This window comes from Cervus canadensis, chromosome 33, assembly GCF_019320065.1.
Source record: "Cervus canadensis isolate Bull #8, Minnesota chromosome 33, ASM1932006v1, whole genome shotgun sequence".
Classification (NCBI taxonomy): Eukaryota; Metazoa; Chordata; class Mammalia; order Artiodactyla; family Cervidae; genus Cervus; species Cervus canadensis.
In genome coordinates this window covers 6,333,315-6,349,039 of record NC_057418.1, presented here as the reverse complement: position 1 = coordinate 6,349,039, position 15,725 = coordinate 6,333,315, and the positions used below count along the sequence as shown (strand labels likewise).

The 15,725-nt window shown below is 37.5% G+C and overlaps 1 protein-coding gene across 1 annotated transcript in view; it reads left to right on the top strand.

Annotated features, from left to right (window-relative positions):
• MOXD1 (monooxygenase DBH like 1) overlaps positions 1-11,224 on the top strand; it is an 87,987-nt gene extending 76,763 nt beyond the window's left edge. Inside the window, exons 11-13 of the mRNA XM_043457404.1 lie at positions 9,145-9,313; positions 9,793-10,774; positions 10,875-11,224. Coding sequence (XP_043313339.1) covers positions 9,145-9,313; positions 9,793-9,960 — 337 coding nt within the window. The 3' untranslated portion in view covers positions 9,961-10,774; positions 10,875-11,224. The remainder of the gene's footprint in view (positions 1-9,144; positions 9,314-9,792; positions 10,775-10,874) is intronic.
• Positions 11,225-15,725: the final 4,501 nt, after the last annotated feature.

Genomic DNA, 15,725 nt, shown 5'->3' with positions numbered 1-15,725 from the left:
CTATTCAGTCAACCCAATGACCACCATATCAGAGGTCTGTATCTGCTAAAATACAAATAACAAAATGCTGGTATAAACTAAGTTGTAGCTTCTGAAGTATTTTCACATACGTAATTTCGCTTAATTTATTTTCACACAGTTTTATTAGGTAGAGCAGTATTTGCACTCCCAGTTCAGAGAAGGAAATGGAAACTAAAGATTAAGAATCTGTTCAACTTCATAGATTACATAATCAACGGAGGAGGTGAAATTTGTATTGTTGTTGCTATACATGTGCCTTTTTGTTCACAATGACTACATTGTGAACAAATAAAATGTCAATAAAAATCACAACGGCACATAAAATGTCACTCTAGAAGCACTAGGATGTAGTCTTGTTTTTAAAATATCGAGATTGTATGTTTCTTGCATTGGTGTTTAGTCACTTCAATCACGTCCGACTCTTGGGTACCCTATGGATCGTAGGCCACCAAGCTCATTTGTCCATTGGATTTTCCAGGCAGTGATATGGAGTGGGTCGCCATTTACTTCTCTGAAGAATCTTCGGGACCCAGGGATCAAACCCAGGTCTCCTGCATTACAGGCATTCTTTACCATCTGAACCACCAGGGAAGCCCATATTGCTTCTTGCTAAGACTTAAATGGGCTTCCCTGATGGGTCAGACTGTTAAGGAGTCCTGCAATATGGGAGACCTGGGTTCAGTCCCTGGGTTGGGAAAATCCCCTGGAGGGAGGGTGTGGCAATCCACTTGAGTACTCTTGCCTGGAGAATCCCAGGGACAGAGGAGCTTGGCAGGCGACAGTCCATGGGGTTGCAGAGTCGGACATGACTGAGAACAGCACAGCAAGACTTAAATAGCTTTGTTTTTTCCCCGTTAGAATATTTTTAACGTATTGACTGGAAAATTCCTAATCAAGAGAACGTTGGAGAGAATGTTAGATGAGCATTCAAAGCTGTGTATTTACAAGATGAACAAACTGCATGCTGTGATCCAGTTATTTTCTTTTCTGCTCAGCTTGTATAAAGCCTCTGAAAATGCCTATCTCTGTGTCCCAACAAGCTTTGTATGTGTTCACTGGTTTGATCTCCTCCAGGAAATACTGAAGTTGGCATTTTCGTTACTTAGGGAGAATTGCTTCACAGAACAAGACTAGTTTTGAGATGTCATTGCCCACATAAAACATTTAACTACATGTTTGAGTACATTTATTCTACAAAAATATGAATGAAAAATAACCTCTGTTATAAGTACATGTTTGGACTTTAAATCAGACTTTTACGTTTAGTTCATCATCATACTGACATAAATATTATTAAAGGCCAAACTGATAAGGTACTGGCAAAAAGAAAGAAAGAAAGGGTTTTGGGTGCTTTTTTTTTGTTTTGCTTATGAAAATATTGCTAATTTGGTTTTAGGATACAGTATTAAACAGAAATATCATATAACATATAACCTAGAATCTTCTATTTTTGCTTTAATGTAAGGGCTATTTAGGTGCTCCATTTTATTTTAAGGATTCTGTAGCAATTCTAGGATTAGAGGATACATTGGTAGAAAAACAGAGACATGTACATCCTGTCTCAAGATTTATCTGTTGTGGAGGGTGCAGTTTTCCTCTGCCTTCTACAGAGCTGGCAAGTCTTACGGAAAAACAAAACCTCCCAAAGATCAAATAACAGAATAGATAATGAGTTTAGATAAATTTGTATTCCCTGTTGGACGATACATCAACACTCTCCATGTGGTTCCAGTGAGGTTTCTGTGATGGAAAGTTCCTGCTTCATTTGTTCTGTTTCTTTAAAAAAAATCAGGAGAGGTGATTTTTCTATTCTCTGCAGGAAAAAAAAAACAATCACTTCATGTTGATAAGGTGTTAAAATCACATAGGCTTATTATAGAGCATTTAGGTAATGCAGAAAAAGGTTTTAAAAAAGAGGACACAACCTATCACTCCAAATTCTGTTAGAAATAAATAACACTGACATTAATTGAATGTCATTGGAGACATCTTTCTTATAGGTATTGACGCAAAGATGAAAAGGTCAGGGCTGTGAAAGTCTCTCAGTCATGTCCAGCCCTTTGCAACCCCACAGACTATATAGTGCGTGGAATTCTCCAGGCAAGAATATTGTAGTGGGTAGCTGTTCCCTTCTCCAGGGGATCTTCCCAATCCAGGGATCGAACCCACATCTCCCATATTGCAGGTGGATTCTTTACCAGCTGAACCACCAGGGAGGCCCAGATCAGTGTTAGAAAGATTATAATTTGTGTACTGCTTTAAACAAAAATAATAAAATTTAATTTTGTTTCAATTTATCAGAAGACTAAATTAAAATTGAATAATTGTTGAATAAATAAACATTGCTGTTGTTTTTAATGACAAGAAATAATATTATATAAAGGAGCTCTCAGATGCTGAGAAAATAGAGCATAAAAGATACTAATACTTTTTTAAATACTGTATTTCAGTTTTAGATCATAAAAATGAGAACATTCACACTTTCACATTTTTCTCCAAACCTCCCTTTTTGTACCTCCAAATATTTATTATTTATATTAGAATTTTTGTATTCTCAAGATTTTTAATTTTCACCTTTAATTCTGAAACATAATTTCCATAATATTTATTGCAGCTTTTATAGATTCCATGATAATTCCTAATCTTCATATGATTTCTGCATTTCTAGGTTCTTTGATTCCTCAGGATTTTGTCCTCAGTTACTTAATCAAGAAGGGCTTCCACATGCTTTATGTCCTTTATGTTTGAAATTTTCTGCATTTATATTTCTGCAGCGTTTGGTTGGATATAGTAATTGGGAATCATAGCCCACCTCCCCCCCTTCAGAGAGGTCTTTGGATAAATGGGCTCATTCTTCCTCTGCCTGTAGAATTTGTAAGTTCAACTGAACATATTTCATTGTTGAGTATATGAATCAATTTCTGGAAATACAAAGTGTTTTACATATTTACATATATAAATATTTACATATTTTCTGGAAATATATATATATTCACTTCTTTTTTTCATAACAAGGAAATTTTCTTATGTCTACAAACTTTTTTCTATTTGAGATTTTTGTCAAGAGTTTCCCTCTAATTTTTCAGAAATACTCTTCTGCCGCTTGCTTTTTTTTTTTTTTAAACATACTTGGTGCTAAATTTGTTTTGTTTAAAATTTATTTCCTTTGGTCCATCTCCTTTTTCATCTCATTCTGTTGTTTTATCATCTTGTATTTGAGCTCTTGTTTAATCGCATTCATGTTTTTATTAAACATAGCATGAAACACTTGTGGAAATTCTCTCCAGTATAATTAGTTTATGTCATCTTCTAGAATAGATTTTTTATCTCTCTCTCTCTGTCTCTCTCTCTTTTTTTTTTTTTTGGTCTTCACTGGATATTGAAATAATTGAAATGTGATATTATTTCCTTTCACCCTAAGTTTCATGGTTGTTTGGCCATTCCTTCTTTTGCTGAGCCAGTTCTGCTTAAAACTTCTCTTTGGTAAAACATAGATGAGGTTTTGACTACTTTCTAAGCAAATTTGAGAGTAGTTTGCTTTCTCTCCACACTACAGTTTGAGATTTGGGTGATATATATACATATATATATATATTTTGTTTTTTTTTTTTTTGGACAGGATATATTTTATGTGGGCTTCCCTTGTGGCTCAGCTGGTAAAGAATCTGCCTGCGATGCGGGAGACCTGGGTTCGATCCCTGGGTTGGGAAGATCCCCTGGAGAAGGAAAAGGCTACCCACTCCAGTGTTCTGGCCTGGAGAATCCCATGGACTGTATAGGCTGTGGGGTCGCAAAGAGTCAGACACGACTGAGTGACTTTCATTTGTCCACTTGTTGATATTTTATGTACTTTCTCGTCTATATTTTGAGGGTAAAGGGCTGTGTGTGCAGAGGTGTAACTGTTCTCTATATTATAATAAGGCGGTTTTTCCTTCCTCAGATTTTATTAAAAATCTATTAGAGGATGTTTTCTAACTGGTTGGAGCTGACTGCCTTTCAGTAGAGGAATGTCCCAGGCCTTATTATGTCAGTCTGCCAAACCTGTTACAGCTCACAAACCTCTGCTTCTGCCAGGGAGATTCAACTGCGCTTGATCCTTCCACACGTTCATTTGCTCAGAGAGCGTGCAGAGGGTTAGGAGCTGTGCCTCATTCAGTCAGATTTCCTGGTCTCCTTCTTTAACCATCTGATTGGTAAAGTATAGGTTGTATCTTTTTTGTCTGTTTGTTGATACGTTTTATTTCTTGTTTGTTATTTATTTATTTGGGTCAAATTGCTTGAGATAGAGCTTACATCCAGTTAAATGCCCCTTTGTTAAGTATGGGCTTCCCAGGCGGCTCAGTGGTACAGAACTCACCGGCCCACACAGGAGATGCAGGAGACGTGGGTTCGATCCCTGGGTAGGAAAGATCCTCTAGAGGAGGAAATGGCAACCCACTCCAGTGTGCTTGCCTGGGACATCCCATGGACAGAGGAGCCGGGTGGGATACAGTTCCTGGAGTCGCGAGAGAGTCGGACAAGACCGCACACCTGGGCAGGCACGCGTGCTAAGTATGCTGCTAGAAAGTTCTCTCGGATGTGTTCCCCTGTTTAACCACATCACAGAGGAGCTCTAGGGCGTTTGCATCACCACTGAGACTTCTGTCACACCTCTGGAGACACCCCCCTCCACACACAGCCCCAGAAAAGCAGGAATCTGCTTTCTGTCACTATTAGTCTGATCGTCTCTAGACTTTATGAAAATAGGATCATATGGTGTATACTCTTTTGTGCCTGGCTGCCTTACCTCAGAATGCTTTTGAGATTCACCTATACTGAAATCCATCTACACATATATATGTATGTATGTATTTGCGTGTGTGTATGTGTATCATCAACCCACTCCTTTTTATTGCTGAGTAGTATTCCCCAGTGTGTATATACCTAAAATTTCATTTATCTGTTCACTAGTTGGAAGACATTTGGATTGTTTCCAGTTTGTGGCAATTATGAAGCAAGCTGCTATAAATATTATTGTATTCATCCTTGTGTGGACATATGTTTTCAATTTCTGCTTTAATACCTAGTGGTGGGATCCTTGGATTGTACACTAGGTCTCTGTTTACAGCATTGAGACTCTCAAATGTTCTCCCAAATAACGTACCTCTCTACATTCTCACTGATAACCTGTAAGATTTCCTACTACTTAATCTTCCCAGTGTTCTTTGTATTTTCTTGATTTTGAATTTCATCTATTGTAATGTGTATGCCGTGGTATCTTACTGTAGTTTTATTTTCCATTTCCCCTGTGACAGATGATATCAAGCCTCTTTTCACATGCTGATTAATCATTGATACATGTTCCTTTTTAATTGTTCGAATTCTTGTCCATTTAACTGAGTTTTTTTTTTTATTATTGAGTTGTCAGAGTTCTTTATAATTGTAAAGAGTTTTTATACTTTAGATATAAATTCTTAGGTGTATGTTTGCAAATAATTTTTTTTCTGGTCTATGACTTGATTTTAATTTTTTAGCTGTATTTTTCTGCAGTCCATTTTATTATTTTTGGTTTGTTTTGTGTTTTTGATATCCCTTGTAAGAAACTGTCACCTGCCCAAGGTTGTGAAGATTTTCTCTCTTTTTTTTTTTCCTAAAAGTTTTATAGTTTTAGCATTAGGTTGAAGATCCATTTTGAATAATTTTCTGTTTGTTGAATTTTCTGAGGTTCATTGTATTTCATACAGACATCAAGTTGTACAAGAACTGTTTGATGAAAAAAGCTACTTTTTTCCTATACAATTACTCTGAAATGTTTGTTGCAAATCCTTTCACCATATATTGCCAATTTCTGGACTCTGAGTTCTGTTCATTGTGTTACATGTTTCAGTTCAGTTCAGTTCAGTTCAGTCGCTCAGTCGTGTCCGACTCTGCGACCCCATGAATTGCAGCACGCCAGGCCTCCCTGGTACATGTTTAGCTTTACTATAATACCACACAATTATTATTATTTTTTTATAGTAAATCTTGAAATGAGTGTGTAAATCCCCAAACTTTGCCATTTTTTTCTTTTCCCAAAGTTATTTTGGATAGTCTTAAAGTTTATTTCATTTCTGTATATTTTTAAATCGACTAGCCAATTAAATTAAGCTTATAAAGCAAAATTGCTCATCAATATTAAAGCCTTTATTTTTGTCAACTACAGTGATATATAAATAATACCCTTCAATTTATATGTGGATCTGGGTAGTTATTTAGACACTGCCCAGATGTGCAGAAATGTAATAGTTTTACTTTCTAGAACATTCCTAAATTTCTAATAACTCAAGTCCCAGTCCCAGTGAGAGCAGAACTTACTACCTGAACATTATCTATTTCTGGTTTAGATTGCAGTCTTTTAAGGAAAAATACTTAGGATAAATATTTACTTTTTCAGGATTACTCCTCATTCTGTCTTTTCCTTCTCTTCTTTCCAGTGGTAATCAGCAAGTGTGGTGTAGGACAGGCTGCAAGGTTAGGAAGTTTGTTAGTGTGATGTTATAAAGTAGGAGCCTGAACAAATTTAGTAGGAAGGGAAAGGAGACAATGAAAATGGGACAAGATGCCAGGTTAGGGAGGTCGTGACACTCTCCTCCCCACCCAGCCTGTCCTGCTGGCTCCAATAAAGGGTTCATTGGGCTTGCCCTTTTTAAAATCCTTTTCTACATAATTATAATAAGCAAGCAAATGTGTTTATACCTCTTCTGTAACTCTATACTGTGAAATCTCAAACAGATGCTAATTTGCTAATTTGTTCTAGCGGTAAACCTTTTTTTTAAGGTTTCATCTATGTAATATACAATACATAAAGAACCCACCAGCCAACGCAGGAGACATAAGAGACGTGGGTTCGATCTCTAGGTCAGGAAGATCCCCTGGAAGAGGGCATGGCAACCCACTCCAGTATTCTTGCGTGGAGAATCCCATGGACAGAGGAGCCTGGTGGGTTACAGCCCACGGGGCGGCAAAGACTCAGACAGGACTGAAGTGACTTGCACACGCGCGTTCACTCTTCACTAGCAAAGCTGCAGAAAACTTAGGGAGTTAGCAGAGATTCTAGTGCCCCCTTGTGGTGTTTTGGGAGATTACAGGCTGATGATCTCCGCTCCCCGCTACCCGTCCGGCATTTTCCTGGTTATAAAGTAGATTTTTCCTTTTCTCAAGGCAAATACCTTATCTCCTTGAAAAGTAAATTTTATTTTTAGTATTTGACTTAAAGTTATTTTATATTTAATTAAACTTAGCTATTTTGGGGAGGCTGTAGCTGCTTCAGTTGTGTCTGACTCTTTGTGACCCCATGGACTATAGCCCACCAGTCTCCTCTGTCCACGGAATTTCCCAGGCAAGAGTACTGGAGTGGGTTGTCATTTCCTTCTCCAGGGGATTTTCCCGATCCAGGGATGGAACAAGCATCTCCTGCATTGTCAGGCGAGTTCTTTACCACTAACACCTAGCTTTTAGTATATTTTAGATGACATGGTATGTAAATATAATGGGCCCCTTTCAAGTTAAATTTTTACTTTATGAAAGTTTTTACATGTACAGATTTTATTTTGTACTGATTCTGGATTGTACCTCTGTAAGTCTCCACAGAGTATTTGATTTGCGATGTGACAGATTTTAGGTCATTGCTGGATCTGTTTGCTGCAGTGTGATGGCACTTGCTCATTCTTTATGGAACGTCAAGGTCTCTGTGCGTAACAGCGCATTTAAAACTCAGCAAAGATATATTGACTTTAATTAAAGAAAAAAGGTTAGGAATAAAGAATATAAAGATCCTCGTATGTGACCTATTGTATTATTCATTATCTCACTTATTAAAGTACAGAGGAAATGTTTTCATTTTAAACATAAAAAATTTATCTTCATAACTCTAAAAGACAGTAAAGAGTGTTTTATTTAATTAAAAAGATAATATTCAACATGCCTGAGTAGGTTATGTATGTAAGAGAGAGCGAGCTGATATGACATAATTAAATGAAGAAATTACAAAGATCAAATATTAAAAATGTAGATTCCTCAGAGGTTAATTCGTTGCTAATTATTGAAAATCGCTGGAACTTCCTCTTGGGGTATCGAGGGAGCCAAACCCCTACCAGGTACCCATGATAATCTCCTGGGTGGTCCATGGAACAGACCATGCAAATTTTTGAACTACACTTAAACACTGTTCCTTTTTTCGAGAATCGAGAATCTAAAACTTATATTTCTTGGACACTTTACATATATTTTTCTTCAGCAGCAAGTAGAAGCAGGGTGTATCATCTTCAAAGTATTTTTTTCTCAGTGAAATTTTAAAAACACTGGTTCAATTAAAAAAAAAAAATGTTGCCACCTAGGTAAGCAAAACCTGGACAACCAACAGTGGTCAGGCTTTTCAACAGTATGGAATTGAAATTTCCATTGTTGTTCAGTATCTTTTGATATTCTGCACATTTCTTCATTACATCATTAGTTTTGCAGTCTTCAGAACTGACGCCTATCAGTTATATTGTTAACCAAAGCCAAAACAATTATGTGAGGAATTGTGGGGCTCCGGGGAAGCTTTCTAAGTCAAAACTATTTGTCTAAAAGTAACACTCATCTGCTACTAAACTGAGGAATTTTCTTAAAAAAGACTTCTTATTTTATATGTATTTCTTCTAGTAACTGATTAAGAGTTGATTAGTACTTTCAATCAGGTTATCTGTTTGTGTAAAAACGAACTAGTATGAAGTCTGTTTTAGAATACAATAAGTCCCCTACATCCAAATGCATTTCCTTCCGAGAGAGTGTCCCTAAGTCCAATCTGTTAAGTCCAACAAAGTTTGCCTAGGTACCCAGCTGACATAATCGTCTGTATAGTCATAGGTTTATAGTACTTTTCACACAGATAATATGTAGATAAAAAACAAACATAGAAAGTAGCGAAAGCGTTTGTAACCTTACAGTACCATCCTTGGAAAGTGCAGGGCTACACAACAGCTGGTGTACAGGGGTATGTTTGCATCTTTAGCAGTTCACAACTTAAAAGCTCATATTAGGGGACTTACGGTATTGAAAAGTAATGGAAACACAAAATGTTTAGTTCTGAATATGACTCATTCTGGTTATTTATTTTATATTCAGGACCTGGCCTTTTATTATCAAAAGCCCTAAGCAGTATAAAAACCTTTCTTTCATGGATGCAATGAACAAGTTTAAATGGACTAAAAAGGAAGGTCTTGCCTTCAATAAGCTTGTCCTTAGCCTGCCGGTCAACGTGAGATGTTCCAAGACAGACAACGCAGAGTGGTCGGTAAGCCCCGCTTTGTTTTAATCTTCAAGGAAAACAGATACCGGAGTTTACCGGAATCCACAACAGATAAAATGAGAGGAACAGACAGATATCCATAAATCCAGTTGTCTTTTGATAAGTCTGAGAATTTTTCAATGATTATATAGATGCCCCAAACCTTCTGATTCCACTTCCTTCAAAGAAGGAAATTTATTCTAAAACTAAAGTTGGGGTGAAAAAGGAATAAGGTGGGATGAAAGATTCAAAAAGAAACCTGAGAGAGCATGTTTTATATCTCTTCTTTCCCGAAGGTGTGTCTGACCCTTTCTCCACCTTGCTGGGAATCCCTAGGATTCTGACTGATGTCGGACCACTTCAGCACCCGTTGCCCCCTCCCACCCTTTTAACCCCTGCAGAAATGCAGGGCTGAGCAAGTTTGGCCGCAGTCCTGCTCTTCAATCACACACTCAGTGGCTTTGTTTCTGCTCTTTCCTTTTCAGATTCAAGGCATGACAGCATTACCTCCAGATATAGAAAGACCGTATCAAGCAGAGCCCTTGGTGTGCGGGGCGTCTTCCACCTCCCTGCATGGAAATGCCTGTCTCGAGCTGCTCCTGAGTTTCGTGGTCCTGGGCGGCGCACTCAGCCCCAGGAGCGTGTGCCCGTAATACTCTCATGCTCGGTGACCACAGTTTTCCGTGATCCGAGCCTGATATTTCCCATGCAGGTTAAGGACATTTATGGGGTGTGAAGGATGAGGGTGAAGACCTTGGAGACTTCCTCTCACAGGTTCCCTTCCTCCTGTCCCCTCTTCTTTCTCAGACTTCCTGAGAGATGTCCATCGGTTTCTCATCTTTTCCTCGGAAATATCTGATAAAATGTATGAATCGTTCAGTAAAGCAAAATTGACCTTACCTAACCTCTTTAAAAAATTGGACAAAGTCAAGTGGAAGTAAAAGACTTCTTTATCTCCTGTATTTCATTTTATTGAAATACTTGTTATTGCTATTTTACTTCTTGAAATGATTGATTTCATTTCTGTATTCCTCTTTTTAAATGTTTTTATCTTAAAGGTGTAAATGGAAGTACTGTCCATTCCAGTGTTCTTTCTCTTTACTGCTCTTTGCTGTGATTTCCCGAATGGAACAGTGGTTCTACTTTCTTGTAATATGTGGCTCTGTCTTTCTGTGAATCACCCGTGGGCCCCTGACCTCAACACTTTCTGATGGTGCCCATTCTAGCCTGCTCATTTACCTGAGTCTGCGTCCCAAACCACCCTGAGCCCATCTTTTTCCCTGCTTCCTTGCTCAGCACTGGCCAGGTGAGTTTTTTCCTTGAGCTCTGTCACTATCCAAAAAGAAAGAGGCTGCAGAAAACATAGCAATGGTACATAACTGATTGTAGCCTAGGAGAAAATGTAGCTGGCTGCAAACTCAGTGCTGTGAGGGGCCTTTTGTGAAGGGCCAGGACAAAGGCCAGAGGGTGTGAACCAGCTGAGGAAGGTGTGAACCAGCTGAGGAGGGTGTGAACCAGCTGAGGAGGGTGTGAACCAGCTGAGGAGGGTGTGAACCAGCTGAGGAAGGTGTGAACCAGCTGAGGAGGGTGTGAACCAGCTGAGGAGGGTGTGAACCAGCTGAGGAGGGTGTGAACCAGCTGAGGAGGGTGTGAACCAGCTGAGGAGGGTGTGAGGTCCTCTCTGACCATGTTGGGTATCACACGTGTTGCATACTGGCTCAATCTGAGTCACAGTTGCTATTGTAGATTTATTTTTATATTAGTTAATAAACTAACTTTCCAAAATAAAATTGTCACCAGTCCTGTCACCTTTTTTGTTCTTTTGGTATAGATCAGCCAAATCTTATCTTGGGTCTTTTGCTCATTGTCTTAAGCTAAGCTTGTTTGGATCATATTAATAAACTAAATGAAATTAAATTTTTGTGTGATTATCTTGTATACTCCTTGGGAGAAGCAGGTGGTCCAATACTGCCAGATTTGCCAACTACATCAATTAAGAATGTTGTATTTTCCCATTTCATTTCTAAGCTGTTTCTCCCCAGCAAACAGTGTCTTAAACACAAATGATGCATGCCTGTGTGTTTAGTTGTTCAGTATGTGTGATTCTTTGCACCCTATGGACTTAGCCTGTCAAGCTTCTTTGTCCATAGGATTTTTCAGGCAAGAATACTGGAGTGGGTTGCTATTTCCTCCTCCAGGGGATCTTCCCTATGCAGGGATCAAACCCATGTCTGCAGGTGGGATCTTTACCACTGAGCCAACTGGGAAGTCCCAACACAGACTATATTGTTTTCTAAGTAAATATTGACTTTTGGAGTTTTTCCTTCTTGATTCTTTGAATTTGTCCACCTAATGGAATGTTTGTAATACTTATGAGGAGTATTTTACTGTTAAGTTTAATTCTTTTTATTTTATAAGTGCTATATCATGTTCTATGATTTTCCATCCAAATATTTATATAATATGACCATCCCAAACACTCCATATTTGAAATTTCATGTTTATTTTTAGTTCAGAATTTCTGAATCTGAGATGTCAAAGAAAAATTATTTCCTTTGGAAATTGTGTAATACTGTATTTGCTTTCATTGTTCTTCGTAAGGAAGCTGAATATACTGGCTAGAAAAGGATACACAACTTTTGGAAACTCAAATTTTTGGAGCCAGGAGAAATTTATTTTTCCAGTTGATGTTGCTAAGAATAAAGCAGGTATTCCTCTCATAGGAATCCTCATATATATATATATATGTGTGTGTGTGTATTTATAAAATATATATATATTTTGAAGCACTGACTCTTTGAAATTAGGATAGGTTATCTGTTGTATTCAAATCCAGCATAGTAAGCTGGTATTTTATGAGCAGAAAATGGTCAATTGAATAGACTCATGGCAGCATCCCCTACCCCCTGAGCCAGAGGAGTGTTCCATGGAAAATATGAAGAGCCATGGAAAATTGCTACAAATTTTAAAAAGCTTACTGTTGCACTTTTCAGAGTCTTGAATATATGACTGCATATTGGAAAGTTCAAGTTATGTAGTGTGAAATTATTTCCCAAACACATTGACCACTTGACCATGTCGTATTGGGCCAGTGTTCCTCAAGGAACAAGCTTTGGGACATGTACTTTTCCCAGCAGAGCATGTCCAGGTTTATGTAACAATTTTTCTAAAAATTTCAAGCTGTTCATGGTGAACTGCAAAGCATAGCCCAACAAACATGGGCCTTCCACTTGTGTTCACTAGTCTGTTCCTAATTTGCTGTTCTATTTTGCCAACACACTATTTTTTTTATTAACCTAGAGTCAGTACAATTTACAGAGAACATAGAAAAGGAAATTTACATTTTTAAAAGTAAAAAATTCATTAAACTGAATTATGTGGCATGAATAAAATATTTGAGAGGTATTGACAAATAAGGCTATATATTTTTGAAAAGTTTTAGAGCTATAGACATAGACTAATGGTGTGGGACTGATGTAATGCAAAAAAAATTTTTTTTTAAATTGGGAAGAGTCATTCCATATTGCACATATAGAATGCAAGTCTGATTTGAACCAATTTCTCTCAGTATTTTATTTTTTTTTCCATTTATTTTTATTAGTTGGAGGCTAATTACTTTACAATATTGTAGTGGTTTTTGTCATACATTGACATGAATCAGCCATGGATTTACATGTGTTCCTTATCCCGATCCCCCCTCCCACCTCCTTCTCCACCCGATTCCTCTGGGTCTTCCCAGTGCACCAGGCCCAAGCACTTGTCTCATGCATCCAACCTGGACTGGGGGATCTGTTTCACACTAGATAATATACATGTTTCGATGCTGTTCTCTCGAAACATCCCACCCTCGCCTTCTCCCACAGAGTCCAAAAGTCTGTTCTGTACTTCTGTGTCTCTTTTTCTGTTTTGCATATAGGGCTATCGTTACCATCTTTCTAACTCTCAGTATTTTAAAATAAGCCCATTAAATACTGACAACCAAAATAATTCCATACATTTGTACAGTGTTTTGAAATTTGCAAAGTGTTTTCACAATACTTCTCACTTAGTGTTTAAAACTGCTTTTCAAGTTGAGTACTTGTATGCAGAAATGCTAACCAGATAGCATAATGTACAGCAGTAATCATTGGAGACCTAAGTTTCAATCACTTCACAAACTTCACATGTATAAATTAAATCTAAATTACTTGCACTTACTAAGCTTTGTCTTCCTCTTGGTAAAGTAGCAATAATAGATTCTCACCTTATGAAGTTGCTTGTGGATTAAATGTGACGATGAAGGAAGAGCATCTGGCATAATGAACCATCAATACTAGTTTTCTTCCTGCCTTTGCAAAATCTCCAATTTAAGGTAAACAGTATCTGATAACAAGTGCAGATTTTTCTCTCCTCCTTACAGACATCATCAGCTGAAATTTGACTTTAACTGAACCACTTTTACTGAGTAAATGACACTTGTCAAATGAATATTAGGTCTGAGTGAATTTGGCAATCGTGAGTTCATGCTCAGTTGCTAAGTCATGTCAGACTCTTTGCAGCCCCATGGACTGTACCCGCCAGGGTCCCCCATCCATGGAGCTTCCCAGGCAAGATGTTGCTATTTCCTTCTCCAGTGGATCTTCCTGACCCAGGGATCAAACCCACGACTCTTGCATTAGCAGATAGATGGGTTCTTTACTACTGAGCCACCAAGGAAGCCTGAATTTGGTAATCACTCCCTCAAAAAAATTTTTTTATTGACTGCCTGCTTGTTATGTTTTAAGTTTCTGAAGAGCAAAAATACTATGTTTTGCTCTTTTATTTCGGAAAATGATGTGTTCTCATTGAAACTAATGATATTTCAGAGTTGAAATGAACTGTTTCTTGTCTTTTATGTGGTTAGTTTTTAAGGTGAATAGCTTTAAAATTCTACACTATTTTTTATTGCTTCATGAAAATTTTTCTTCCATATTTGATTACAAAAACTTCACATTGAGAAATTATAAGTTGTCTTCTATTATTAAGATATTTCAGGAAAAATATGTTCTTCCAAATCATTCTACTAAATATAATATTCTGTTAACCAAAATTAAGGAAAAGACAGGGGAAATAAAAAAGAATGGGGTGGAAGAGGTATCCATAGTAACAAGGAAAGTGTTTCTCTTCACCACTAGATGGCGATCTGTGCATCTGTTTGTCAATCCTGTCTGCTCTGGAGCAGGTTTAAATGTGCTAGATTGCTCCAACAACCTGATCTGAGCCTTCACATCTTGGATTCTACTTCTTTCCATATTACTTTATTCTTGTTCATTCTAAATTCAGTTACCTGAAATTTAAGCTTTCTTTTTGAGAGTTTAGCTCTAGGGTCAATCTTTAAGGTTTTTTTAACCTTTTACTGTAATGATTCTAAGCCTCTTTCTAAAACTCCCAAATTGTTTTACTGTAGCTTGTGTTATTTTATACTTCACCTTCTAGTTGGGTTTACTTTGATCTTAAATTTCTGTTCTGTCTCTCACTGTTTTGTTTTCATTTTTAAAATTGAATTGTTGTTCATTTGTTAAGTTGTATCTAACTTTTTGTGATCCCATGGCTTTGCTGTCCTTTCCTCTCTCCTGGAGTTTAGTCAAACTCATGTCCATCGAGTCAATGATGCCATCCAGCCATCTTATCCTTTGATGCCTCCTTCTCCTCCTGCCCCCGATCCCTCCCAGTATCAGAGTCTTTTCCAATGAGTCAGCTCTTTGCATCATGTGGCCAGAGTACTCAAGCTTCATCCTCAGCATCAGTCCTTCCAATGAATATTCAGGATTGATTTCCTTTAGGATTGACTGGTTTGATCGCTTTGCAGTCCAAGGGACTCTCAAGAGTCTTCTCCAACACCACAGTTCAAAAGCATCAGTTCTTAACAGTGCTCAGCCTTGTTTATGGTCCAATTCTCACATCCACACACAACTACTGGAAAAACCATAGCTTTAACTATATGGACCTTTGTTGGCAAAGTGATGTCTCTGCTTTTTAATATGCTGTCTAGGGTTGTCATCGTTTTTCTTCCAAGTAGCAGTTGTCTTTTAATTTCATGGCTTCAGTCACCGTCCACAGTGATTTTGAAGCCCAAGAAAATTAAATTGAATACTCAGTTTCAATTCTGATCTAAAAATTTCAATCATTGCTTCTCAATTTCTTAATTGTTAAGTTCATTAGTCCTCTATTAATATATATATGTATGTATGTATGTGTGTGTATATATATATATATATATATATATACTTCTTTAATAACAGTTTGATGTCTTTAAGTGGGATTGTGAGCAGTAGTGAAAATGTACTGTGTAAACAAGGGAAGTGGAGAATTTTTGCTCTGAAACTCTCTGCTTCTACATCACTGTCTTCTTGTAAAGGATTTCCCAAGAAAGATGAGGATAAGTCTTTGGTGCTTGAAG